The sequence below is a fragment of the Lampris incognitus genome, chromosome 3, assembly GCF_029633865.1.
Source record: "Lampris incognitus isolate fLamInc1 chromosome 3, fLamInc1.hap2, whole genome shotgun sequence".
Classification (NCBI taxonomy): domain Eukaryota; kingdom Metazoa; phylum Chordata; class Actinopteri; order Lampriformes; family Lampridae; genus Lampris; species Lampris incognitus.
In genome coordinates, this window is record NC_079213.1 from 107,802,946 (window position 1) to 107,830,888 (window position 27,943).

The window sequence follows — 27,943 nt, forward strand, 5'->3', positions numbered from 1 at the left end:
TGAGCGCAGTGAGTTGCTGTTACATCAGCCAGAAGGAAATAAAATAGCTTGATAGCGCTAATCATATCTCACTTAGGCAGAGAGTAAACGGGAATACATAATGAAGTCAGAAGTGGGAGTACATCAAGTACTATCTCTTTTTTTTCAAAGACAATCTCTAGGATCCAATAATCAATCGGTTATTATACAGCTCGTGTGCTAACTGCTTAATGAGATTGGAGCTGTTACAGTTCACTGAAAAAGAAGCTCTCTCTCTCTCTCTCTCTCTCTCTCTCTCTCTGTTTTCCCTCCATTTTGCTCTCGTTTTCTGTCATGCTTTCTTTTCTGCTCTCTACTGGTTTTCTGTCTTTGAGTGTCTCATTCAAAATGTGTCAGACATTTTAAACACTCAAGCATGTTCTTTCTCTGTCTCTGTCTCTCTCTCTCTCACACATGCACATGCAGTCACAATTTCATATGGGTCGATGGACCTTTCAAATGATACTTATCATTTTGCAAGACCTAAGTTTTCCCTCTCTTCCCTGTAAAAAGGAGAAGAACAGAGGCAAACCAACACTGGTGAGAGTGACATTTTTTTTATTATTATTATTTTGCTCACATCAAAGGGGCCTGGTGTTGGTAGGCAACAGGATGATGGTAATCCTGTGTGAAAAGTACACTCTCAGCTACCAGCCCCATGGAGTCCCACCAGACAACCAGAAATCCTAATCCCCTGACACTGATGGGAGCGCAGAGAAGTCTGACTAATGACAGCCTACATGAGTCATTCCCAAAGTGTTACGCTATTTTTGGTGGTGGTGGGGGGGGGGGATACTTGTATGACTTTACTGTGCCTATCCCCACGGTTTTACCATCCGTGCGTTTTCAAGACTCATTACAACATTGAAAACGTTCCTTAGGATTTGGAGATTACTTTGTCTTTGTGGAGTAAAAGGCAGAGAGATTTGTGGGACGTTGGGTTCGTAAATGTCGAGCCCTAATAAATGATGGAGTCAAACGCCTCCTGGAACGAGATCGGTCCAGAGGAAGTTGAAAGAATGGAAGGAACAGGTGAAATTTGCCTGAAGTGTTTCGCACACCAGGACCTCGACGTTGGTATGGATTTTGTTGACTCCATACTATGTTCAACTGTTTTCAGTCAGAGAAGCACGGCGAAGAACAAACCGGAGCTTATCATCTGTGATCGATATTCCAAGGTGATTGCTGTGTTGCTGCATGCTGTAAAAGCACCACCATAGTACTAGTCCTGACAAGGACCAGGGTTACTGGCCTAAAAAGTACAGCAGACCACTAACCCTGATTTTTCTGCCGATAAAGCCCTTTGAAAGCATCTTGGGAGCCTACGCTAGGAAAATGTTTGTGGAATTCAACTTTTTTTTGTCTCCCTAGTTTTATCCGGCCAATTACCCCACTCCTCCGAGCCGTCTCGGTCGCTGCTCCACCCCCTCTTCCGATCCGGGGAGGGCTGCAGACTACCACATGCCTCCTCCGACACGTGGAGTTGCCAGCCGCTTCTTTTCAACTGACGGTGAGGAGTTTCACCAGGGGTCATAGCGCGTGGGAAGATCACGCGCTACACACCACCCGGAGGCCCCACAATGTCATTTTTAAACACTATCGTATCTAGAGCTTCTGCTGGCCGACTGTCAGACGGTTGATCAAAAATCACCCAAAAAGACGGGAGACAGCATGCAAGTCTTGGTAATCACACATCAAGTGAACTGACCCTCTGCACTGGTGCTACCTACACTGTATTATTATCTCTTCATTAGTGGTTCCACCCTCAAGGACCCAACCTTGAAATTTGCTCTGCTATCGTGCTGATTGGGTGGCTGTCTGCATACAGAAGGACGATCATGATGGTGACACGGTGATTAGCTCTCAAGAAGGTCCTGGGTTCGAACCCCGGGGTTGTCCAACCTTGGGGTAGGGGTCATCCCAGGTCGTCCTCTATGTGGAGTTTGCATGTTCTCCCCGTGTCTGTGGTGGGTTTTCTCCGAGTGCTCCGGTTTCCCCCACCATCAAAAAGACATGCATGTTAGGGTTAATACTCCTGTCTCTGCCCTTGATCAAGGCGTGGCAAGACCAACTGGAGTCAGTCCCCGGGTGCTGCATGGCGGCTGCTCCTAGCTACATGGCTAGGACGGGTTAAATGCAGAGAGGAATTTCCCCATGGGGATTCATAAAGTATATCAAAATTAAAATTAGAAAAAAAAAAGATCAAGGAAGGATGATCGTGTGGCTGGTCACGCCCCCTATCCACAAAAAGACACACGCCACAACCCAGCAGAGTATTACTCTGTCGGTATATTAGGAATTGATCATGCAGGAGATTTTATTCCAGTCAGCTGCCTTATGGGACAGAACGAGACTGAAGCGTGTAATCTGCAGAGAAGACCCCTGGATGCAAGCTACCCCACCTCCAGGACGTCTTTCAGGGTCCAGCAGGTTTCAAGTTCCCGATCATCACCGACCCCTCCCAACCATCACCATTACTTATTTATTTCAGACCGTCTCTAGTAAGAAGCAATTCTGGACAAAAACAACCAAACCAACCAGGCATGAGTCTGGCGTCGTCCCCTGAGCGGCGGCCCCCATTATGCTGCTGCAGACTGCTGAGAAAAGACCTATTATTTCTCAATTTACTTTACCTCCCTTGTCTACTCGACTCACATATCCTGCTTAAGCTAATAATGTCTTATTACATCTTTTTTTTTTCATTCGAGCATATAAATCTTGATTCTGAGTACAAATTTTGAAGGTTTTAGCTTTCGTGGCGCCCTGACAAAGCTGAGAGTGGGTAATGTTTTTTTTTCTTTCCCCAATCCGGTTCAGACTTTGTGGAAAACACAGCCTTTAAAAACCATGGCTTTACATACATCTACATTGTATTTATTATATAGTTAAAGCTACAGTTGGTAACTTTTTCTGTGTTTCATTTGGTAAAAATGCCATAATACCCTTTCAGCTATCAGTAATATAAGTGGTCTGAGAATAAATCGGGATCTCGGCGTTATCCCCTGCCTCTGTATTCAGGAATCTGAAAATGCTCCCGTTCCCGTAAGCGTCGACCAGTCAGGGCCTCTCTCTGGGCTCTCCGCCCTGATAGGTTGAGGGGCTGTCCCTACTTCTTGTCAATCATGTTGCTGCTGAGTTTCCTGAGCGTTCACGAGAAATCCATAACAATGGCGAGCAACGACGCTCAGGCAGCGTTGGAATCGACTCTTAGTACATTTCCAATTCCTCCGTTGCCAACAACTGCATATTCAAGCAAAAAAATAAAAAAAAGTAAATTACCAACTGCAGCTTTAATAATGTATAATGTGTCAGTGTCATGCACGGAAAGAATCACGTTGATGCTTCAGCGAGGCAAATTTATTCATATGGCACATCTCGCACCCAAAGTGCTTTACAGAGTACGCCGACAAAAGCACCAGAAACAAGTGATGAAAATAACAAAAGCCAGCAGAAGCACAATACAAACAGGCAGTCAAATTTGATTTGAAAGAAAATTAAATAAAATCAGCGGTAAACGGGTAGGTCTTCAGCTGGGATTGGAAGTAGTCGGTATTTTCTCGAGTCTTTGCTCTTCTGGCAATTTGCTCCACAATTGAGCAGCGTAGAAGCTAGAAAGATAGAAAGATACCGCACACATCCTCGCAGAGAGATGGAACCAGTGGCGAGTGTGAGTAATTCCCATGATACTGATAATTTACCGTTTACCACGTTTCGTTACTGCCAAATGACTGTGAAATTAAATGAGTGAGAGTGCTGTGCCGGAGATATGAAGTTTTAGGTTGTCTTGTCACACAGAGCCACAGTTCCACTGACGGATGGGTTAGAAAAGGTGGAAGACGTGACTGTGACAGCATCCAGGGGATTTTCTGGGGATTGGGCCACATTCGCTCACTCGGAATGACTGGCGGCCTGGAGGGGGGGACTAATAGACGCACTTCACTCAAGTCTACAAAACTACCCTCCCCTTCCTAGTCAACGAGGCAACTCCAGCATCGGCATTCAAAAAGTATCACACGGATATTTGTGGGATGAGTGTAGTTCCTCTTCAAGTGGAGTAAAAAAAACAAAAAACAGATAAAAACGAAGGTGAAGGCGAAGCGGTCGAGGAAGAAGAACAAATAATACAAGGAGGTCCTGCTGCAATGCTTCTATGTTCGAAACCCTCCTTGTATTATGTTTAGTGCTCTTCCGATTCAGTTTTATCTGTAGGATAAGATGGAGTGTGCGTGCCTTTCCCCAAACAAACAAACAAAAACACACACACACACACACACACACACGGTGGTTAAACTAGAAGAGTGCACTCAGTTGAGTGTGTATCTCCCCTTCTCTGGTGCTCGGACATAGGCCACAAACCAGCTGAGGAGTTAGCAATCAATTTTGGTCTGAAACAGGTTTTTCAGAGGTTTTGAACCACGGCAACCATGAGAGGTCCTTGATCATACAGTCATAACTGTGCACAAAAACTATTAGGCTGACACGCCCAGTAATATGTGAGATACAAGGACAGAAAAACCAGTATTTTCCCTGCCATTGTAAGACTTTTGCACAGTGCCCAAGCTGATTGAACAGGAAATAAGGGGAAAAAAGTTTTTAATAAGCAGCGCTCAGGCTAAAAAACATCCACCTAATAAAAAATATTTGGCAGTCTGTGGATGTGCAGCCTCCTAGGCGGGCCCTCACAGAAATGCGACCAAGTCTGACATGAACTTGCACTTTCCAGAAACAAAAGGTTTGCTATGCGACCATTTTGGTCTGCCCCTAAGCCTTGTCTTATTTTCATAATATAATGAAGCCAGGCAAACCGTTTAGGCTCGCGGATGCACGACTCACATCTACGGTTGACTCAGATCAGGCAGCAACAAGAATGTGCAACGCTTCTGTTTGACTCCAACCGTCACGCACGGAAAGAAATGGGAAATCTTGATCGTCCACCTTGTCAATCTGTGAGTTGAGGCGAGACCGCCGTCACATTATGTGACTGGTTGAAGCTATGGCTTATCAGAAAAAAAGACATTGAAATTATTCTCACTGAAAAAACAAGCAGTTGGGCGTCCGGGTAGCGTAGCGGTCTATTCCGTTGCCTACCAACACGGGGATCGCCAGTTCGAATCCCCCCGTTACCTCCGGCTTGGTCGGGCATCCCTACAGACACAACTGTCCGTGTCCGCGGGTGGGAAGCCGGATGTGGATATGTGTCCTGGTTTGCTGCACTAGCGCCTCCTCTGGTCAGTCAGGGCACCTGTTCGGGGGGGAGGGGGACTGGGGGGAATAGCGTGATCCTCCCACGTGCTACGTCCCCCTGGCGAAACTCCTCACTGTCAGGTGAAAAGAAGCAGCTGGTGACCCCACATGTATCGGAGGAGGCATGTGGTAGTCTGCAGCCCTCCCCAGAGCGGCAGAGGGGGGTGGAGGAGCAGCGACCAGGACAGTTCGGAAGAGTGGGGTAATTGACCATGTACAATTCGGCAGAAAAAGGGGGAAAAATCCAAAAAACAAACCAGCAGTTGCATTATTGATGGCAGTTTTAGCTTTTAGTAACCCCAATAAACGAAGAGGAGGAGGATTTGAACCCGTTTGACTTGTTTCGCTCGGTCCACAGCTAACTTATTAGGATGTCAGCCATGTCTACCATTGCTCACTCGTGAGGATGCGTCACAGCTGTGCTTGTTATCGCCGTATCGCTGGCCACACTACACGATCATGACCTACATTTTCCAACACTGCTAAAACTTGGCCAGAGCTGTGTTGGCTGTCCTCAACCCCGTTACACTGAACCACCAAACCATCATTCACAACAAACGATTTTGTCTGCAACTTGAACAATTTGTCTGGGACGGCTCTAAGACGGCCAAATAGTGAACGGAAGCCCCAACCTGTTACGCTTCATCCACTGCTGTTGACTTAAAATCATAATTTTCCCAAGCAGCACGCTGCTCTGAGTCATTCTACGTGTTTCAGGAAGTTAGATATGTTTGGGAAAACTGCCATTTGTTTTTTCTTTCCAAGGTCTTACACCAAAAACCAGACAACAGCTGCGTGGTGCAGGCTGGTGCACGTTCACAGTAGGCGTGTAATGGTACACGTATTCGTACCGAAAATGTTCGGATTGGGTCTTTAGGTTGGGGACCAAATGAATGCAGCGTCGTTTTAACCATTGCACATGCAGAACTTGTGTGCGTGCAGGATTTAATTTAAAACTCAGTTTCTCCCCCTCGCAAATTTGGCAAAGGGCCAGATGTTGTACGTTCAGCCACCCACTAAGCATGCACGCATACACACACATGCACGCCACAGAGAGATATGCGGCAATTTAGCACAGCGAATCCTCGTAGTTATGGTGAACATAGATAAGCCAGCGCTTGAAGATCAAGTACAGTTAATTTTCTAAATGCTGCACCTCAATGGGTGTTTATTTTATTATATTTTCTATTTTATTTTGATTTACTTTGAAGTTAATTTTACTTTTTTATTAGTAGCTTGGGGTGGCACGGTGGTGCAGTGTTTAGCGCAGTCGCCTCACAGCAAGAAGTTTGCCGGGTTCGAGCCCTGGGGTAGTCCCACCTTGGGGGTCGTCCTCCGTGTGGAGTTTGCATGTTCTCCCCGTGTCTGTGTGGGTTTCCTCCGGGTGCTCCAGTTTCCTCCCACAGTCCAAAGCCATGTAGGTCAGGTGAATCAGCCGTACTACATTGTCCCTAGGTGTGGGTGTGTGGGTGTGTGTGGGCCCTGTGATGGCCTGGCGGCCTGTCCAGGGTGTCTCCCCGCCTGCCGCCCAATGACTGCTGGGATAGACTCCAGCATCCCCGCGACCCTGAAAGCAGGATAAGCGGTTCAGATAATGGATGGCTGGATTAGTAGCTTGCAGCCTGTTGCAGCAGTTTTGACAGACTTTATTTCATTTAAGACAGAGCCATACCCTAGTAAACCACTCTTTAATAATGTTTTGTTTCTTTCCCCCCCTCACTGTACTGAAAACGTACCAAACCTTGCCTTCAAAACCGAGGTACGTACCGAACCGGGATTTTTGTGTACCGTTACACCCCTGTTTCACATCTGTCAAAAGTACACATGCTGGTGTCAGGTTCCCTCCTTTTCTAGCAACATCTCCTCTCTAGTTCTGAGGTGGCTGCAAATCACACTCGGCTGCGCCGTCATCAGCATGTCAGTCGTTACGGATGAGGGCCGCAGTGTTAGAATCTAGAATCACCTCAATTTGTTGTTAAGTGCGGGGATAATGGAAGTGCATCACTCTTCTCCGGGACGCTCGCGTTTCTGTCAGCCGAGGGGATGGGTGTCAGGGAGAACGAGTGCAGTGCTATAGATGAAAGAAGCCTTGGGACGGAGTCGGATGGAAAATTGGCCTGAGGCATTAGGAGTTATCGTTTATTCATTGTGTATATGATTCTCTATGGCTGCAGATCAAAGGGGTCATGTGAATTTCCTCGAGAGGAGTAAAGAGTATTTGTAATGGGGGAGTAATGGGGGATGGGTCTTATCTTCTCTCCCATCTTCCCTGCTTAACTCAGTGCCTTGTAATTTTATATAGCCCCCCCCCCCTAAACTAGTGATGGCCAGATATTCAAACTAACCTATGGTGTGAGGTATAGAGAAATGTGTATGGCTTTAGTTGGCCAGGTCAGGCCTTTCTTTGTCTCAGTAAAAGGGAATATAAGGGGATACCTCTTTTGTTCAACGAGAATAAAGTAAGTTCACCCACTGCTTGTATTCTCCTGCCGTTGCATGCAATACAACTTATCTTTTATCATCAACCGCCGGTGCTTTTCGTAATTATTTCGGAGTCTTGAGTGTTTGCAGGCAATTTCCAAGACTGAATTGTGACTCCCCGGTCCTTCATTAGTGTGTTGAGTGTGTACCTGAGGCTGGGTCATGCCAGAACATGACGCTGTGTGTCTGTTTGGAAAAAGAAAATGGAGCTGAGAGATAAAATGGAGAGAGATGAATGGAACCACATACTTGAAACTACTTAAGACGTTATGAGCAGAAATGCCCCGGGAGTTTATTTAAATGTATACCTCCATCAACAATTATTAGGGTTCAAGCCCGAAGGCCTGTTTTTGTGCTGATTTATTATTATTATTATTATAATTATTATTATTATTCAGAAATGTTTGCCCAAATTTCTGTGAGATGGTAAATAGTAGAGACATGAGATTTTGCCCATTGATCGGAAGTTGTGTGCTGCCCAAGAAATATGACGCCAATCGGCCAGATGGGTCAACTTTGAAAAGTCCTAACTCCTACGCCGTAAGTCCGATTTACGCGAAACTTGGTGTGGACATCCATTTTTCCTCACTATGCAAATTTGCCTCAAGAGCCACTAAAGTCCGCCTGACTAGATTTTCCATCCATTATCCAAACCGCTTATCCTGCTCTAGATTTTCCATCCATTATCCAAACCGCTTATCCTGCTCTCAGGGTAGCGGGGATGCTGGAGCCTGTCCCAGCAGTCATTTTCCGCCATTCTGAATTTTTTGAAAAGTACATTTTTGACATCTCCTCCTAAACCGTAGGTCCGGTTGCTACCAGATTTTCTGTGGATCGTTATTGGACCAATCTTATCCAAAGCTGTACAAAGCTTGTTGATCTCTTATTTAGTTTTCAAGTTATTGACCAATGAGCTTCAAAAGGGTGCGGTTCAGCACATAATTACATCTAAGTCAACAACCGTTGGGCCAATCATCACAAAACGTGCATGATATGTCCACACGAGTGCCTGAAATATACTCTGAAAGTTTTACTTAAATCTACCACTAGAGAGCGCTGCAAATGTAAAAAATGGGTGCGGCATAACACAAATCAGACTATAACTCAGAAATTGTTTGTTCAATCAATACAAAACTCCCAGGATACGTTTCATACCAATGTTGAACTCTCCATCATCTGAACCGCTTATCCTGCTCTCAGGGATGCTGGAACCTATCCCAGCAGTCATTGGGCGGCAAGTGGGGAGACACCCTGGACAGGCCGCCAGGTCATCACACAGAGCCGACACACACACACACACACACACACACACACACACACACACACACACACACACACACACACATTCCTACCTAGGGACAATTTACGACCCGGGACGACCCACCAAGGTTGGACTACCCCAGGGCTCAAACCCAGGACCTTCTTGCTGTGAGGCGACCATGCTAACCACTGCGCCACCGTGCCGCAATGTTGCCCCAATGTTGAACCATGTGTGTAAAACTATTTTGAAATCTCTCAACAGGGGGCGCCACCAGTTCCATTGCCCCAATGTTGAACCATGTGTGTAAAACTATTTTGAAATCTCTCAACAGGGGGCGCCACCAGTCCAAACACATGTATGGGCCTAGCACAAATGTGGCTGTAAATCAATGACAGATTGTCCAAAAATCGTGAAATTGGTGGATATTTCTAATTAAGATGTTGAAGCTTTCCTCCTCTAGCAGTCTGTGCTGGCTGGAACACCAGAATCGTCGTTTTGCGGCGATATTTCATTGTATTTTTCTTTCATTTGCATCATTACTGACGTCAATAGCGTGCAGTTTCCGGACTGCCATGGTAACGCGGGTTTCTGAATTGAAAACGGGGGCACACGTCTAACAGAAATGACAAACAAGGGATCCTGGAGCTCGTTGAGTTTCAAGGATTTTTAGCTGTACAGCATGATGCACCCATCCAAAGGAGCTGAATCAAGTGCCAACTGGACTTGGTCTGTTGATTCAACTCCTTCGCATAACCAAGGCCTGGATGAACCAGAACATTCACAGACATGATGCACCCACGTTTTGTCCCAGTTTATCATTGCTGTTAAAAATACCAAATAATCTGAGACATTCACTTTATTAAATATGTAATTCATTTTTATCGCTCCCTCTGGGATGGAGTTGGTGATTAGCAGTTTGCAAATGAACCCCTGTCGTGATCTGAAGCGAGGAGACTCGTACCTCACACCTATTTCAATTACCATCACGCCATCTGGTTTACTGCGACAGGCCCGGTGAAGAAAGTTTCTCCACACTCTCGGTATAAAGTACCCCCCCACACACACACACACACACACATACAAGAGAAAGGCTGTTTTAAGTGCTGGTGGACCACTTCTCTCGTGTGGCGATCGTTATATAGTGGAACCCATCAATGACTTGAGCTTCTTTTGAACCATTCACATGAACATCCTTGTGATTTATTTTTTTTTAATCAAGGGAATACCTCCTTTGAAAATGTTGAAGGCCGTTATGGACCCTCAATTGGGTGGGTGGGGCTGCTGCTATTTCAGAGCACTTTGAAGTAAAACTGGAGGCCCCTGACCGCTACAACAGCTACATGTGTGTCTGTAGATGTGAGCGCACACGTGTGTGTCTGTGTGTGTGTGTGTGTGTGTGGTGGTGAGCATTTTGGGTGAAAGGTGATGAAGTGGGTCTCTTCCCGTCACTCCATAAATCATTCACAATGTCATAGAAGGTTTAGTCTCTTAGTTTTATGTGGAAATGGAGCTTCTCGGCTCTGCATTAATGTTTGGGAGCACAGCAGACGGTGGCATTAAGTATACATGAGGATCAGGGCGGCTAGTGGGGCTGAGACACTCATATGAAATACTAGAATAGTGGAATATCAAACCAGGTTAATTCAGGCGGTCAGGCTGTGTGCATAAATCAACTTTTAATATCAAAAAAATGTTTCCCCCTCGATAAAAGTCAGTCAGCACTGTCGTCTCATTCTTTCGTTTTGATGGGCCGGGCCCTGCAAAATACATCTACATACAACTTGGAATCCTTCTCCTTCTTCTTTCAATTAGGTAACTTGGTCACACTTTTCTATGAAGCTTGCATCTATAATGCCCTATAAGCATCTATAATGCCCTATAAGCATCTGTAACACCCATACTTTCCTATAATGTGTATTACAATGACTAACGGCTATGGCTGAAGACTGTGAAATAACACTGAAGTCTCATTATGCATCTCTACAAAACTTCAGCAAAACACGTTGGCTATGATGCATTATGACATTTGACAGATAAACAGGCTAATGATGACATATTTATAATGCATAAATCCGTTTTAAATTGACATAATGTATCATAAAGGTGGTTATGAGGTGTTGTGGGGGCGTATACATGGTTATAATGAGTCTTACAATGACATATAGCTACAAATATGGGGCGTTATAGATGCTTATAGGGCGTTATAGATGCAAGCGTCATAGAAAGTGTTACCGGTAACTTTGCTATTCTGCTGTCATGTCATATTTGACGTGTGACGCTGTTGGTACTTGGTGACATTCTTCTTAAAAGCCACGAATGAGCATCTGAGTAGCGTGGCAGTCTATTCTGTTGCCTACCAACACAGAGATCGTCGGTTCGAATCCCCGTGTTACGTCCAGCTTGGTCAGGTGTCCCTACAGACACAATTGACCGTGTCTGCGGATGGGAAGCCGGACGTGGGTGTGTGTCCTGGTGTGTGTCCCCCTCCCCCGTGCCTTTTCAGGGGGGAGGGGGAACTGAGGGGAATAGCGTGATGCCCCTGGCGAAACTCCCCACTGTCAGGTGAAAAGAGGCGGCTGGCAACTCCACATATATCGGAGGAGACACGAGGTAGTCTGTCTGCAGCCCTCCCCGGATCGGCAGAGGGGGTGGAGCAGCGCCCGGGACGGCTCGGGAGAGTTGGGTAATGGGCCAAGTACAATTGACAATTGGGGAGAAATGGAGGGAGATGCCCCCCCTCCCCAAAAAAAAGCCATGAATGAATCAAGGTTGATGTAGCATGGATCAACCACGTGGTCTAGATGGATGGTGTCGTCTTTATTCAACATCAGACCGTCTCTATCATTGTGTCAGAACTGAATTTCCACACTGAAAACCCATTTCAGCTTCTACTGCTGTTTATGCTGTTGGCTGTTGGGTTTTTTTATAGGTTGTTTTTTTTTTGTACCGTCTATGGGACCAGACTGTTCAGCCTAAAAAATATCACTATGAAGGGGATAACTTTTGTCCCCACCGGAGATAAAAATAAACCAGAGGTGTGCACTCAGTAGAGTGTAGATATCCGCCAGGCACACATATCTCCCCTTTCTCCAGTGTTCAGACTTGGCGACAAAACACCCCTTTTTCCGCCTACTAGGATAAGGGAAGTACACAAACACACGGACAGAGAAACCAATGTTTTTCCTGCCACGATAAGAATGTGCGCAGTGCTTAAGTCCATTGAATATGAAATATGGGGGGGGGATTGTTAATATGCAGCACTCGAGCTAAAAAGGCTACCTAGTAAATCCGTATTGCCTGTCAGTCTGTGGATGCGCAGCTTCCTAGGCGGACCCTCGCACGGATGTGACCACGCCTGACATGAGATGACAGAGATCAGGCTGTCGCCGTTTCAAAGCCCTTATCGAAAGATTTCAAGTGTGTTTAACCGTCGCTGTTTTCCCGATATAAAAGGAACGAGAAGAACCCCGCCACAATGTAGCGGTTTGGTTCTCCACCCGTCTAAATCTCCCTCCTCTTCATCCTGCCAGCTAACCGCCTTCCCCCTGCCCCTAAACCCCCCCCCCCCACTCCAACTCCCTCCCCCCAAATGCTCAGAATCATCTGAAATGCTGAGAAAAGTGGTTTTTAGCCATTTGTAGAAAATGCATATTTTGCATAATTATAATTATTTTAATTTTCTGCTATTTTTCTGGTCCTCTCTGGAACAATACCTACCACCTCCAAAGAAAAATTAGGATCATAAGTGCATTTTTGCAAAAATGCATTTATTTTGCATAATGCCAAAACATTTCTAAGTCCCAGAAAATGTTTTTTATATAGGTGAAAAAATAAAAAATGCTCAGAATCATCTGAAATACTGAGAAAAGTGGTTTTTAGCCATTTTTAGAAAAATGAATATTTTGCACATTTATGCATAATTATGCATAATTTTAATTTTTTGAGATTTTTCCCTTACTCTCTGGAACAATACCTACCACCTCCAAAAATAATTAGGATCATAAGTGCTTTAGTTTTCGGTCCCGCTATCTACGCTAACTAACACACACACTAACACCACACACACACACACACATTACGAAAATATGGGAGTTGATGAAGGTGAATGGCTGCTCTGCTGGTTGACTTTCATCCGTAAAACAACAGTAAGAAAACATAGCTCAGCCATGGGAAATGTTTTATTGTCGTTACTGAGATCGTTTCCAGCTGCGACTGTGGTTAATTCTACTCTTGAAATGTGTATTTTTATAGCAGTTTTAAAATGGGAGACTATGGGAGCTTCCGCGTGACGAGGTGAATTATTTTTGCTTCACCCGGTGTTCCTCCAGTTCTCCTGTGCTGACATCAGCAGTGGTGATTTGCCGGCTTGCGAAATACGTTCAAGACTCGTACCCAAATACAGAATGTTTTTTGTTTTGACACCGTTGCCGACCAATCTGACTCAACCGTAGATGTGAGTCGGCCATGCGCACGGCTGACTCGGATTGGGCAGCGACGAAGAGCAGCGTTGGTCAAGCGAGCTAGAGAGTGAATGAGGAGAGGGGGCGGCGATAGCGAGAACAAATGTCTTTCAGAGGTTTTGAATCACTGCAACCACGAGCGGTTCTTCTGCTGGCGTAACTGTGCACGAAAGGTTTAGGCTGATAGGTCCAGTAGCTTGCACGATTAGCCCCGGAGACACACGCGCAATCAAACCCATAATCTACTCCAGCCTACAAGAATATACTACATACCCCCTGGCAGAAATAATAAGCAGAGGCATAGAGTCCAACACCAGAGGGGGGGTATACCCCTCCAACAATATACACTGTATAGCATCAAAATCGTGTTTAGTCGTCTGGGCAGCGTAGCAGTCTATTTCGTTGCCTACCAACATGGGGGTCGCTGGTTTGAACCCCTGTGTTACTTCCAGCTTGATTGGGCATCCCTACAGACATAATTGGTTGGTCAGGACGCCTCTGGTCGGTCAGGACGCCTGTTTAAGAGGGAGGGGGAACTGGGGGGACAAGCGTGATCCTCCCACACGCTACGTCCCCCTGGCGAAACTCCTCTCTGTCAGGTGAAAAGAAGCGGCTGGCGACTCCACATGTATCGGAGGAGGCATGTGGTAGTCTGCAGCCCTCCTCGGATCGGCAGAGGGGGTGGAGCAGCAACCGGGACGGCTTGGAAGAGTGGGGTAATTGGTCGGGTGTAACTGGGGAGAAAAAAAGGGGGGGGGGTGTTTCCTTGGTTGCAACACTCACTACCGAGTTCCAAACGGCCTCTGGAAGTGACATCAGCACAAGAATTGTTCATCGGGAGTGCCGTGAAACGGGTTTCCATAGTCGAGTATGGGCGAACGAGTTTTAAGATCACCACGGGCAATGGCAGGCGTTGGCTGGAGTGGTGTAAAGCACACCGCCATTGGACTCTGGACGAGTGGAATCGTGTTCTCTGAAGTGACGAATCACGCTTTCTGGCAGTCTGACGGACCAATCTGGGTTTAGCGGATGCCAGGAGAACGCCACCTGCCCGAATGCGTAGTGCCAGCTGTGAAGTTTGGTGCAGTTGGGTTAATGGTCTCGGCCTGTTTTCATGGAACGGGAGTGATTCCCTACAGCCATGTTACAACATTTAGTCGAACGCCTTCCCAGAGGAGTGGAGGCGGTTATAGTAGCTAAGGGGGGGACCAACTCCATGTCAGTGTCCGTGGTCTTGTAATGAGATGTTCAGCAAGAACATATGGTGTGATGTATGTTCAGGTGTCCACATTCTTTTGGCCATGTGGTGTCTATGCATACATTAGGCCTGATTATTATTTCTAATACAAATTCTACTACACTGGGTGTGTGTGTATGCATGTATGTGTTCATACAAGAGAGATTTAGAAGGAAAGTGAGATGCCCGTTGTAATCCAGGCACTTTCAACTGTTATCTCGAGTCAAATATTAAAACCAAAAGCGTTCGGCCTGAATTCAACTTGCAAGATTAACACATCACAATCTCACTTGCTCCTCCCCCCCCCCACATCTGCCTCTCTCTCTCTCTCTCACTTCCCAATTCTCTGCCTTTCTCTCCCTTCTCTTTTACCTGTTGGCAGGTTCACCTGCTGAAAGACCAGCTGAGCGCAGAGGCCACTGCCCGTCTGGAAGCTCAGGCCCGGGTCCACCAGCTGCTGCTTCAGAATAAAGACCTGCTCCAGCACATCTCCCTGCTGGTGAAACAGATCCAGGAGCTGGAGACCAAGTTCTCTGGACCAGACTCCAGTGAGTGGGATCACTTTTGTATGCATTGTAGACGCACACCGTGTTAAAGGTCGACTCTGTAATGGTGTCGAACCCGAAAAAGTGCAGGAAGATGTATGAAAAGTGCAGTAGCCGAGTTTGGCGTGGGTGTTGAGTTGAGTGGGAATAAGGGAGGGGTTGTGACGTTGTGGGAGGGCAATTTTCACAATGGCAAACAGAGGAAGAGCTTGTGACTGCTCCCACCATCATCGTATAAATATTAGATATACTTCCCTGAAACTGAGATATGCATGAACCAAAAGAGGACCAGGAAGTAATGCAGGGTTTGCAGCTTTTTAACTACGCAAATAAGTGACGGTTTGAATCTCCTACCCCTACCAAATGTAGTGGTAGCGAACAGTTCACTCTGGATTTGATAGTTGATGTTTACCAACACGTACTGATCAGTACTTAAGGTTTGACTCTCATCATCCACTGGAGCACAAACTAGGAGTCATCAGGACGCTGTACCACCGACCTGACAGTGTCCCCACTGACACAGCAGCCGGGGAAGAGGAGAAATCCCACATTAAACAGGCCCTGGTTAAGTGTGGTTATCCTAACTGAGCATTTAGCAAAGCCAGGAAGACGCCCAAACAGTGCACCAGCCGATGGAAGAGAGGAGAAGGACAGCAGCTGCCTAAGCTCAAACCAGTGGTGATTCCGTATGTGGCGGGAGTGTTGGAAAAGTTGAGACGCGTATTTTCCAAACACCGCGTCTCAGTTGCTTTCAAACCCCAAAACACGCCGTGCCAGAAATTGGTCCACCCCAAGGATCGGGTCCCACGGCACAAACAGAGCAGTATAGTGTACGCTGTTGAGTGCCAGGAGGATTGCCGTGACTTGTACAATGGTAGAAACTAAACAGACGCTGGCCAAGAGGATGGCACAACACAGGAGAGCTAACACGTCAGGCCAGGACTCCACAGTCTACACCATCTACAGACCAGTATCCACTCTTTCAAGGATGAGGATGTGCACATCCTTGATAGGGAGTCAAAGAGGCCATCTATGTGAAGAGGGAATGCCCATCCCTGAACCGGGGGAGTTGGGGGGGGGCTAAGAGTAGGTCTGTCCCCATCTTACAATGCTGTGATTGCAACTATTCCCAAGTCCTCTGTGAAGAGTACACACAGCCGTTGAAACTCTAGTTAATGGTCATGGAAATTTGCATATGAACCCAATCGGTGGTGTCGGTGGTTATGCCACTGTCTTGTCTATAAGGGTGGGGATACCTGCAGTCAGTTGAGACTGAAGAGGTCACTTAGATGAACTGATCCAACTTGCTGGGAGTTCACTTTGAAAATCTTGGACCCAGTTTCGCAATCATTATGAAATGACCAGCATTGATGAATTTAGCTTTTTTTTAATGGATTTTAGCTGCCTCTGAAAGTCTCTCCCCCAACACTTAATGAAATTCCTTTAAGGGGGATGGCGTCTCCTTCAGGTAGGGTAGCGTGGCCTGGGGGCCCACTTATCCGGTGTTTGGAGAAACACTGATTATACAAATATTGACGAGCGTTTACATTTACTTAAAAAAAAAACCCCATCAGACGCTTTTATCCAAAGCAAACTTACAAGGGCGTCAAAAAATAAGCAGATGTATTTGTTTCTGGACCCGAGGGCATCTCAGGGCACCGAATCTAATCAGAGCCACGAGCTGAATTAGTGTAAACGTGCAACCGGCCGGTCACCGATAATTATTTGAACAATTGAGGATTCAAAGATATTAATAAGCTGGGCCGTGCCACAAATAGAAAATTATAATTCCTGATTCTGAAGCGTCGCGGTCACACTCGGCGCCCATCTGTGGATCAAATCAGGTCTGAAAAAGGAAAGTTTCTACAACTTTCTGTTGCACACTCATATACAGTCATTGTCATTTGCTGTCTTGGACCAACATACACAAAGCCCAGGTCTGAAGACCTGAATTCCAGTTAGTGTCAAAGTCACCCAATACACTTGGGTGTGTATTGTGTAAGATACACAGAAGAGGGGGGAAAAAACTGCACAAAAGCAATAAAAGATGCTTTCCAGTTGAGGGATACACCAGAATTCACACACACACATTGGGAACAACAAAAGGTGTGCACGCGCACACACAGGTTGGCCGCCCGTCTTCTGACAACTTCTCTGGCCGTTATCCGCCGTACGTGTTGTTTCGAGTCGGTCCCGTTTCTTTCTTTGCAGCCACTTCTTACGAGGCAAGGCTTTCCCTCTCCCCTCCCCTCCTCACTGTTTATCGCACTCGACTCACTTTTCTGCCGCTGTTTTCCTCCCCTCTTAACCCCCCCCCCCCCCCATCTCTCTCTCATCAGCAACAGCCTCACAGCTTTTTAAGCCTCTCGGTCAAACGTAGTCATCCAGACAGGCCGTCGTCTCGGCCCCTTCACACTCCAGCCTCTTCCCCGGGCTTGTTTCGACATCCTGCAAACAGAACCGAGCAGACATATTGTGTATGATAGTTGTGTTTTTCACACTATAAATAATTCAGTTGTTACCTATAGCGCTGGTCTTTTTACACCGAGCCGCGGGTCGCTTGGTGCAGTGGTGGACCGGGATCAAAAAAAGCGGCCCTGACATTTGTGACAAACACTGGCGCTGTTTCCAGACCCAACGCCGACCCGTTTTGTTAACACAAAAAGCTCCCGATAAAAACCACACCGCATGGACTGGAATGCAGAAATCTATTGCGCAGAACACACTCGCAATCGATGCACACCGGATAACCACCGATTTTCATGGCGAATACCGTCTCAGAATGGCAGCGTGTGGAGCAGGGGGCGATATGATACGCTCCACTAGTAAATTAAAAGCACATTTTGCACAAATATGTAGGCCAGAAATTCAGCCGCTGTGCATAATATAATGCAACGGTTTCATTAAAATAGAGAAAGAGCAACACGGCCGGGCTGAATAATACAAAAGCCTCTGAAACACGGAGAGTTTATATCAGCCCTAAACCGTGGCTGTACAACAATGTTTTGGGGTGCCGAAATCAGGTATTTTGAATAAAAATCTGACCTTTTTTTCTAATCAATAGTCCATTCTTAGCAGCCCGCGTGGCCCACGGTGTGGCGGCCCCAAAGGCGTTTGCCCACCAGGTGGCCAATCCATCACTTGTCTTACTGGGGCTGTAAATGTTTTCAGACACATGGGTGAGCATTTGGTCAACTGCCACTGACCGAAAGTGGGGGACGTGGGGCGGCCGGGTAGCGTAGCGGTCTATTCCGTTACCTACCGACACGGGGCATCGCTGGTTCGAATCTCCAGCTCGGTCGGGCATCGCTACAGACACAATTGGCCGTGTCTGTGGGTGGGAATCCAGATGTAGGTATGTGTTCTGGGCGCTGCACTAGCGCCTCCTCTGGGTGGTTGGGGCATCTGTTCGGGGTGGGGGGAATAGTGTGATCCTCCCGTGCGCTACATCCCCCTGGCGAAACTCCTCACTGTCAGGTGAAAAGAAGCGGCGCCACATGTGTCGGAGGAGACATGTGGAAGTCTGCAGCCCTCCCCGGATCAGCAGAGGGGGTGGAGCAGAGACCGGGACGGCTCGGAAGAGTGGGGTAATTGGCCAAGTGCAATTGCGGGGGGCTGTGAACTTTTTTTTTTTCAAAAAGTAAAAAGAAAATTGATCGTCCCCTGCTCTCTCTAAAGGTCATAGTTTAAAAAAAGAAAAAAGTTATGTTCACCTTTTTACGGCATTTTACAGCGTCTGGCATCATTTTAAACCCCTGCAGCAGGTGCCAGACGGGGCTGGCTGGGCAGTGGAGGAGGCGTTTGCACCCCCGTGCTGCTGTTATTAACCCCAGGCGACGGTGTGGTCACCACATCACTTCTGCTTTTTCTGTCTGTGTGCTTCAGATTGGTGCAACCTCCTTCAAGCCCAGTCGAGCCAAACAGCTCTCCACCGAAAGAAATGAGAACCACGGGCGTCCGCGTAGCGTAGCGGTCTATTCCGTTGCCTACGGACACGGGGATCACCGGTTCAAATCCCCCCCATGTTGCCTCCGGCTTGGTCGGGCGTCCCTACAGACACAATTGGCTGTGTCTGCGGGTGGGAAGCCGGATGTGGTTGTGTGTCCTGGTCGCTGCACTAGCGCCTCCTCTGGTCGGTCAGGGTGCCTGTTCAGGGAGGAGGGGGGAATAGCGTGATCCTCCCACGCGCTACGTCCCCCTGGTGAAACTCCTCACTGTCAGGTGAAAAGAAGCGGCTGGCGACTCCACCTGTATCGGAGGAGGCGTGTGGTAGTCTGCAGCCCTCCCCGGATCGGAATGATCACCGCAACTCTTCGAAAAACAGAATTCCCCCCCCAACTTATTAACTCACAGGTTGATGGACTAAATTCAAACCTTCAAACAAGGCAATCAGAAAGTGCTTGAGACCATATTGTGCATATTTTTATTTAAAGATGATCCGACTCAACACAATGAAGCTGAGAGTTACCCACACCCTTTATAAGAGTGATACTTTCAGATAAACGAAATTAAATTCTTCTAAAGCCGTAAACACACTAGACTATCAGGTTCGGGCCAGTTGTAACCCCGATCTGGCAACGACAAAGAGATTTGCAATAGTATCGCAGTGGAGTGGCGGCTTATTTCCGCTCCTGACCCGAAGCTTTCTACAGTCACACCGCTCAAAATCCAATCCAGGTCCTCCGTTTTCTGCTCCTCGTTCACGTATCGGAGAAACCTCGCTCCGTGTCCGCTCCAGGGCTTGAAACTACTGTATCATGAAAACGGTAATACAGATCGGTGATTATAACAATGCTTATTATAGATCAGTGCTCGAAACCCGTTCGTCTTTTCTAATCACCATGCCAACACATTTCCTGCCTGTTAATCCAGCACTTCACCAACTTCGATGTAGGTTGTAGGCTGTCGTCTGCGCAGAGTAGCTTATACCATCACCATTCTTGCACACAAACTGAATAAATTAGCGAACAAACAATTAGTTTGTTTCAACAGAAACGTCCTATTTGCATCACTGGTTGGAATATGCATGCAGCCCAAGCCTACATGACTGCAGAGCCCTGCTGCGTATGAATAAGCACCTCCTGCCTTCTGCATCTACAGCGCATTTCATAGTCAGCTGGCCTAAGATGTGCAAGCAAACGAAGGCCTCTTTTGAAACCATATACTGTGACTGAGCCAGTTGTACACTATAGGAGAGACATTGAGCATATTTGTTACAGATTGATTGTCTGCTAGCTGTTTTAGAACATGGTCTTACCATGCACTCGCATTATGGGCTGGGGATAAAGGGGGTGTCATAGACAATGCGAATGCTTCAACTTTCAAAACAGCCGCTCCTCCCTCCAGGCAAAACCGGGCCACTCGCATGCCCTGCTCCAGACAGAGCCTTCGACTCGTCAGATTTAATGAACACTTATATCAAACATCTTTCATTTTTTTTACATCTGTAATCTTGACAGGTCTGAGCTCGTTGGAGGGTGTATGTGCCTCTATGACTGCAGTCATAACCAGTGTGCTTGTCTCAGACTGTAATCCGCTAAAGTCGGCCATTAAATGTGTGATGCCGAGTCTTGTCGCTGTTGATTTGGGACTTTAAAGGTCTTCTAGTGTGTTCCTGGCTTAGCTTAACTGCCCCTCACCTCCCTTTATGACTGTTCCCAGCATTCACAGTGTGTAGAATGTAAGCACCAGATGTTTTCAGGATCCTCATTTGCCCTCCATGGTGATACTGTAAAATGAGCCCCGTTGGGGTGGTGTGTTATCAGGCGTCTCAACTCAATAAATTTGCATAAATATGTAATATTTTTGTGTGATGTAAAATTTTCTCTTCCCCTTATTTTCTCTCCCTTCCATCTTTCCCATCATCATCATCTGTTCTTTTTTTCCTCTTACCTTCTTTGCCCTCTCTGCTCGCTCTCTCTCTCTCTCTCTCTCTCTCTCTCTCTCTCTCTCTCTGTCCATCCAGTGGGCTCTCAGGACAGTCTGTTGGAGATAACCTTCCGCTCCACCGTGCCCCCGGTGCTCTGTGACCCCACCACCCCGAAGCCCGAGTTGGCCACGATGAACCTGCCCCTTCTTGGTGCCGGCGAAACGACCAACAACGTCTTTGCATCGTCCAACGGGACCCTGGGAAGCCCCCTAGGTAGGGACCAGTGTCTCCTCAAGCTGGAGTGTTTTCGTTTCCTCCCGGGACCCCCGGGGCCTCCCCCTCCTCCGCGACTCCCCTCGCCCCCCCCGAGGGGCGACATGCTGGCGGGGGAGGATCGCGAGGGCACAGCGAAGTCGCCGGCTCGCGACGTCAAATCCACAGCGAGCCTGGACTTTGCCAGGTTCCGCGAGTCGGGAATTGCCTCCGAGTACGAGTCGAACTCAGACGACAGCGATGAGAGGGATGAGGACGAGGAGGAGGAGGAGGATGATGATGAGTATGAGATGGAGTTCTATGGTTGGGGTGCAGATGGGGAGACGTTAAGGCTCCTCAGTGTTCTCAATAGACAGGGAACGCCAGACTGCCTGGGGGACGAGATAGCGGTTTGACGCTTTTACCTGTTCCCCAAAAAGTGTCCTCGCACTGCGTTATGACACAACAGCCGTCACTCGTCTTGTCTGTTTGTCTGAAATCTCTGGCGTGACAAACATGTTGCGGACCATCCTGTGTCTAAAGGCACACCTATAAATATATAAACCCCTTCATAAGCTGTATTCAGACGTGCACCACAAAGTTGTCCAAAGGTGGGAAAACCCGGTCCAGAAAGTTAAAGACCCTAACTGTGTCTTTACTCCACTAAACCATCAGATTGCATTGATTTGTTTCCCAAATCCGCTGGTTTAATGGATGGAGTAAAGACACGGTTAGGGTTTTTACTTTCTGGACTAGGTTTCCCCACCTCTGCCCGGTGGTGTTGTATTTGAGAATGCAAATGTCTGAATTAAACGGACCGGACATTAAGTGGACTTTACCCACCCAGCTCCCTCGCACAAAGTCTGTGTAATATCCAACTGAGCCCGTGTGACAATAGAGCAGGTCATCGTGCGGCGTATTCACAGCAAGCGAGTGGGCGTGTTGATGATGTTCCCATCATGCAAATGGTGCGAAACTGTACTAGTTGTATGTTTCGTTTTGTTTCGTTTTTGTTTTTTGCTTTCCAGTCTTTTGTTGATATTGTGGACACGTCCAAATACATGTAGCATTGATATCAGCGCAAAACCGGTCATCATAACGGATGAGTCGGTAGTCTCGTCTGTCATGTCCTGCCTCCCGCACGCTCCACCCAAACACCACCCCTTGTCTAAACCAAACGGGGTGTTTCCAGTAGGTGAGAACGCGTCTGACACGGACTATCTCCTGTCGGGCCGGTTAGTATTAGACACGCGTGTGAAAGAGTAACTTCGGATCTTATTCCCCAGACATTGTCCGAAGTTCGTATGTGAAAATGGCTTTACTCTCAATTTTTGTCTTCGACTTCGCCTTTCCTCTGTCGCTCAATTGCAGCACACCGTTTACTGTATTTCTTGCTTTTCTTATTTCCCCCTCTTGCATGTGTACAGGAACACACCCTACCAACACCAATCCCTGTCCTCTGAGTATGTAGTAGTGTGGTACTTACTGTCTAAACAGTCTTGTTTTCTGCGAGTTTGTTCAGGATAATCAATACTCTTGTTAAGGATAATCAATACTCTTGAAGGTGTAGTCTGACATATTGAGCATTCCCGCTTAACCTGAAATAAATATATATTTCTAGTAGCAGGATTCGTTATTGACACCAGTGCTAGCCGCAAACTTCCCATACCTGTGGTATCCATCCATTTGACTGTTAACAAAGCTGCTAACATAACGCATGACTGTTTTTCATAGAACCCTCAATGCCGGCACAGCAACTGTTTCACCGTATTGTACTTAAGATTGTTTTTAATCAGTCTTCATGGGTAAATTCATCTGCATCCCAACACACACTGGAGGCAGTGGGCAGGCGCTGTGCAGCACCCGGGGACCACCTCCAGCTCTTCTTTCCATTGCCTCGCTCAGGGGCGCAGGCAGGAGTATCAACCCGGACATGCGTGTCTTTCTGATGGCGGGAGGAAACCGGAGCACCCGGAGGAAACCCACCACAGACACGGGGAGAACATGCAAACACCGCAGAGAAAGGACCTGGGGCGACCCGGGGTTCGAACCCGGGACCTTCTTGCTGTGAGGCGACGGTGTTTCAAATCGCCTTTTTAAACGGCTGTGTTATGTGTGCAACTGACACACCAGGGTGCAACTATAACAGAGTTTAACCGCTAGAGCGCCGAGAGAGTTTAACCGCTACAACAAAGAGACGACAATACTGCTTTTTTAGTCTGATCCAAGATCACATTGCTGATTTTTCTGGATTGGGATTATGGCTGTCAGTCACGATCACAGACACTGGACGTGGAGGTGGAGGACTAGGGAAAGGTGACTTCAGAGCTGTAGTTCTTCCTGCTGTAAATGGAGGTGGAGGTGAAGTGTTTAGTTTTGATGTGGCGTAAACATCAGGCATGGCTGATCCCAGATCTGGGTAGGTCTGTGTATCCCCAAATTACACGTGGGAACCCTTCATCTCAGTTAATCACAGATTCAAATTTTGACTAGAATATTACTTGGGTTTACGTGTAAGGAAGACTCCGTGTTATCGGTTTTTATCTTTCAAAGCCATCCAGCATGCCGAGTTTCGCCACAAGAGGACACGGTTACATAACCTCACATGAACAGGAACACCTTTTGGACCCGTGGAAACATAAAATCCGGGTGAAAATCGGTTTAAACCGATCTGCTCCTTTTAAAAAAATCTGGCTATGTTTCGGTGAAAATCGGTAAAAGCCGAAAACGCTGAGCCTTGCGTGTATGTAAAAACAGGACTTCTCTTTCTACGTCGCCCCGTGACACCGCTAAAGTACCCTGTTCTTTGCATGACAACTGCCAGCAGCTGTTTTGTTTTTGTGTTTCTTCGTGCTTTGGCTCCGTCGACGGGAGCATGATCACATCCTCTTCTCTTTTCACCCGTTTCTGCACATTAACACTGCCGTCTGATTTATGTAAAGCCAGGATCAGTCGGCCCTTGGGGGAGAAACTCTTTTTGATTCTTGCTTTCATTTGGTAAACAAGCCCCTTCCCTCGTGTCACAACAGCCACATGCAGACGGTGGCCAAAAGTTCTCTCATTCATTAAATCCTGCTCTCTGTGTAAGGCCTAGGGGGAAATGTGATATAACACATACTCAGTTTTGTTTCCCAAAGAAAGCCACAGAGTATTTTGCTGTCCTTGGCCCAAGGAAACCATACTCTTGTCAACTCATTGCAGGCATTTTGTCTTTCCCTTGGATGCCTGGCAAAGCAGTTTAGACACAGGAGCGTTTTCAAAGTGAATTTAGCCAAAGCCCCGCTGTCTACCCCATCTTTCTCTAAGAGCCTTAGCCTGACGTGATTGAACCAAAACCCGTAAACAAAATCCGCGTTAACTGATTGCCTCTGCATGCATTTGTCCTGTAGGATCACAGGAGATGGTATCAAAGATGTTATCTCCTGCTTTAAAGGGAATTTGGAAAGCCGTGCCAAACCTCTCAAGGTTATTCTCAGATGAGAGATACCCTGTAAGTGAGTTTCTGCCCATTGTGTGTGTCTGTGTGCACGCGCACAAATGGGTTCATGTGAGTGATTGTCGCATTCACTTCCTGCGTCTGCTTCTTAAGTGAGATTGTGTATTCTGTCGATGCTATTGTGTCCCCGTCTTGTTTTAACCTGCCTGGCTGAGACGGGCAGCGTAGACAAATTCGGCCTGACCAACAGGAGACAGACTCCTTTCACTTGCTCCAGAGATACAAGGGTAAGACGGGGCTCACTGTTTTGCCAGTGTTCTCCCCTTTCTTCTAACTCGCTTGAACTTCCGTCCATTCTGAAACCGTTCTCCGCAGAACAGAAGGAAAATAGTCTTTGAATAGATTTGAGGGTTTTCTATTGTAATTTTGCCTTTTAAACATGGCCTAAGGCCTCTCTTGTAACCCAAACCATAATTTGACAACATTTGAACAAGCTATGAACGCAAATTATCGGTAAAAAGAGACAAAATGTGGAAACAACTCATTGGAACAAGCACACGTTGTGGGGTAGATGTAAGAACAACTTGTATGACTTTGTCGTGAACAGATTGAGACGGGGTCATTCTCTTGAGTTTGTAATTGGATGTAGGTCTAGTATTGACTGACGTTGCAAATCACTTAGGCTCCATCATACCCTGATTGGATGCTTAACTGACATTGGATAACAGATGCTTTTTGCGCTGGGTCGACGGAGCTAAAGTTAGCTTGTCTGAGTCATGTTTTTCGCTAACCAACAACTCAGAAAAGCAAAGCTGGCACATCAGAAACACAAAGACTTCTATCCAAAGATTGATTTGCATACCGGATTGGTTGGGGCCGGGGTTACCAGCGACTGCCACTGGCCAGAAGGGTGCCCGTGGAAACTATGCTACTGTTGGGCGAAGGAGAGGGGGAAGGCATGTCCAGAGGCAGCGGGAGAGGGGGAAGGGTAAGAGTATGGAGGTGAGAATCAGAACTTTGAATGTTGGCACTATGGCTGGTAAAGGGAGAGAGCTGGCTGATATGATGGAGAGAAGGAAGGTAGATATACTGTGTGTGCAAGAGACCAGGTGGAAGGGGAGTAAGGCCAGTAACATCGGAGGTGGGGTCAAACTCTTCTACTATGGTGCAGATGGGAAGAGAAATGGGTTAGGGGCAATTCTGAAGGAAGAGTATGTCAAGAGTGTGTAGGAGGTGAAGAGAGTGTTGGACAGAGTGATGAGTATGAAGCTGGAAATCGAAGGTGTGATGATGATGAATGTTATCAGCGCATATGCCCCGCAAGTTGGGTGTAAGATGGAAGAGAAAGAATTCTGGAGTGAGTTGGATGAAGTGGTGGAGAGTGTACTCAAGGAGGAGAGAGTGGTGATTGGAGCGGACTTCAATGAGCATGTTGGTGAAGGGAACAGAGGTGATGAGGAGGTGATGGGCAGTTATGGTGTCAAGGAGAAGAATGTGGAAGGACAGTTGGTGGTGGGTTTTGCTAAAAGGATGGAAATGGCTGTGGTGAATACATATTTCAAAAAGAGGGAGGAACACAGGGTGACGTATAAGAATGGAGCAAGGTACACACAGGTGGACTATATGTTAGACAGGAGGCATGATCTGAAAGAGATTGGAGACTGCAAGGTGGTGACAGGGTAGAATGTACCTAGGCAGCATCAGATGGTGGTCTGTAGGATGACACTGGCGATCAAGAAGAGGAAGAGAGTGAAGGCAGAGACAAGGATCAAATGGTGGAAGTTGAAGAAGGGAGGCTGTTGTGTGGAGTTCAGGGAGGAGTTAAGACAGACACTGGGTGGTAGTGAAGAGTTGCCGGATGGCTGGGCAACCACTACAGAAATAATGAGGGAGAACGCTAGGAAGGTACTTGGTGTGTCATCTGGACAGAGGAAGGAAGACGAGGAGACTTGGTGGTGGGATGAGGGAGTACAGGAAAGTATACAGAGGAAGAGGTTGGCAAAGAAGAAGTGGTCAGGGAGATGAAGAAAGTAGACAGGAGTACAAAGAGATGCAGCGTAAAGCGTAGAGAGAGGTGGCAAAGGCAAAGGAAAATATATGGTGAGTTGTATGAGAGGTTGGACACTAAGGAAGGAGAAAAGGACTTGTACCCATTGGCTAGAGAGAGGGACCAAGCTGGGAAGGATGTGCAGCAGGTTAGGGTGATCAAGGATAGAGATGGAAATGTGCTGACAAGCGAGGCGAGTGTGCTGAGAAGGTGGAAGGAGTACGTTGAGGGGCTGATGAATGAAGAAAATGAGAGAGAGAAGGTTGGATGATGTGGGGACAGTGAATCAGGAAATGCAGTGGATTAGCAAGGACGAAGTGAGGGCAGGTATGAAGAGGATGAAGAGTGGAAAGGCCATTGGTCCAGATGACATACCTGTGGAGGCATGGAGATGTTTAGGAGAGATGGCAGTGGAGTTTTAACTAGATTGTTTAACACAATCTTGGAAAGTAAGAGGATGCCCGAGGAGTAGAGAATAAATATACTGGTACCCATTGTCAAAAATAAGGGCGATGTGCAGAACTGTAGTAACTACAGAGGTATAAAGTTGATCAGCCACAGCATGAAGATATGGGAAAAAGAGTAATAGAAGCTAGGTTAAGAGGGGAGGTGATGATCAGTGAGCAGCAGTATGGTTTCATGCCAGGAAAGAGCACCACAGATGTTAAGTTTGCTTTGAGAATGTTGATGGAGAAGTATAGAGAAGGCCAGAAAGAGTTGCATTGTGTCTTTGTAGATTTAGAGAAAGCATACGACAGCGTGCCGCGAGAGGAGGTGTAGTATTGTATGAGGAAGTTGGGAGTGGCAGAGAAGTATGTAGGTGTGGTGCAGGATATGTATGAGGGCAGTGTGACAATGGTGAGGTGTGCGGTTGGAATGACAGATGGGTTCAAGGTGGAGGTGAGATTACATCAAGGATTGACTCTGAGTCCTTTCTTGTTTGCAATGGTGATGGACAGGTTGGCAGACGAGATCAGGCAGGAGTCTCCGTGGACTATTATGTTCGCAGATGACACTGTGAGCTGTAGCAAGAGTAGGGTGCGGGTTGAGGAGAGCCTGGAGAGGTGGAGGTACGCACTGGAGAGAAGAGGAA

At 47.0% G+C, this 27,943-nt stretch overlaps 1 protein-coding gene across 2 annotated transcripts in view; it reads left to right on the forward strand.

Moving 5' to 3' along the window:
• The window catches only part of LOC130110130 (carboxyl-terminal PDZ ligand of neuronal nitric oxide synthase protein-like), a 422,458-nt gene that overhangs the window by 362,560 nt on the left and 31,955 nt on the right, over positions 1-27,943 (forward strand). For both annotated transcript variants that reach the window (XM_056277124.1, XM_056277125.1), the window contains exons 9-10: positions 15,084-15,249; positions 21,212-21,388. In XM_056277124.1, coding sequence (XP_056133099.1) covers positions 15,084-15,249; positions 21,212-21,388 — 343 coding nt within the window. The remainder of the gene's footprint in view (positions 1-15,083; positions 15,250-21,211; positions 21,389-27,943) is intronic.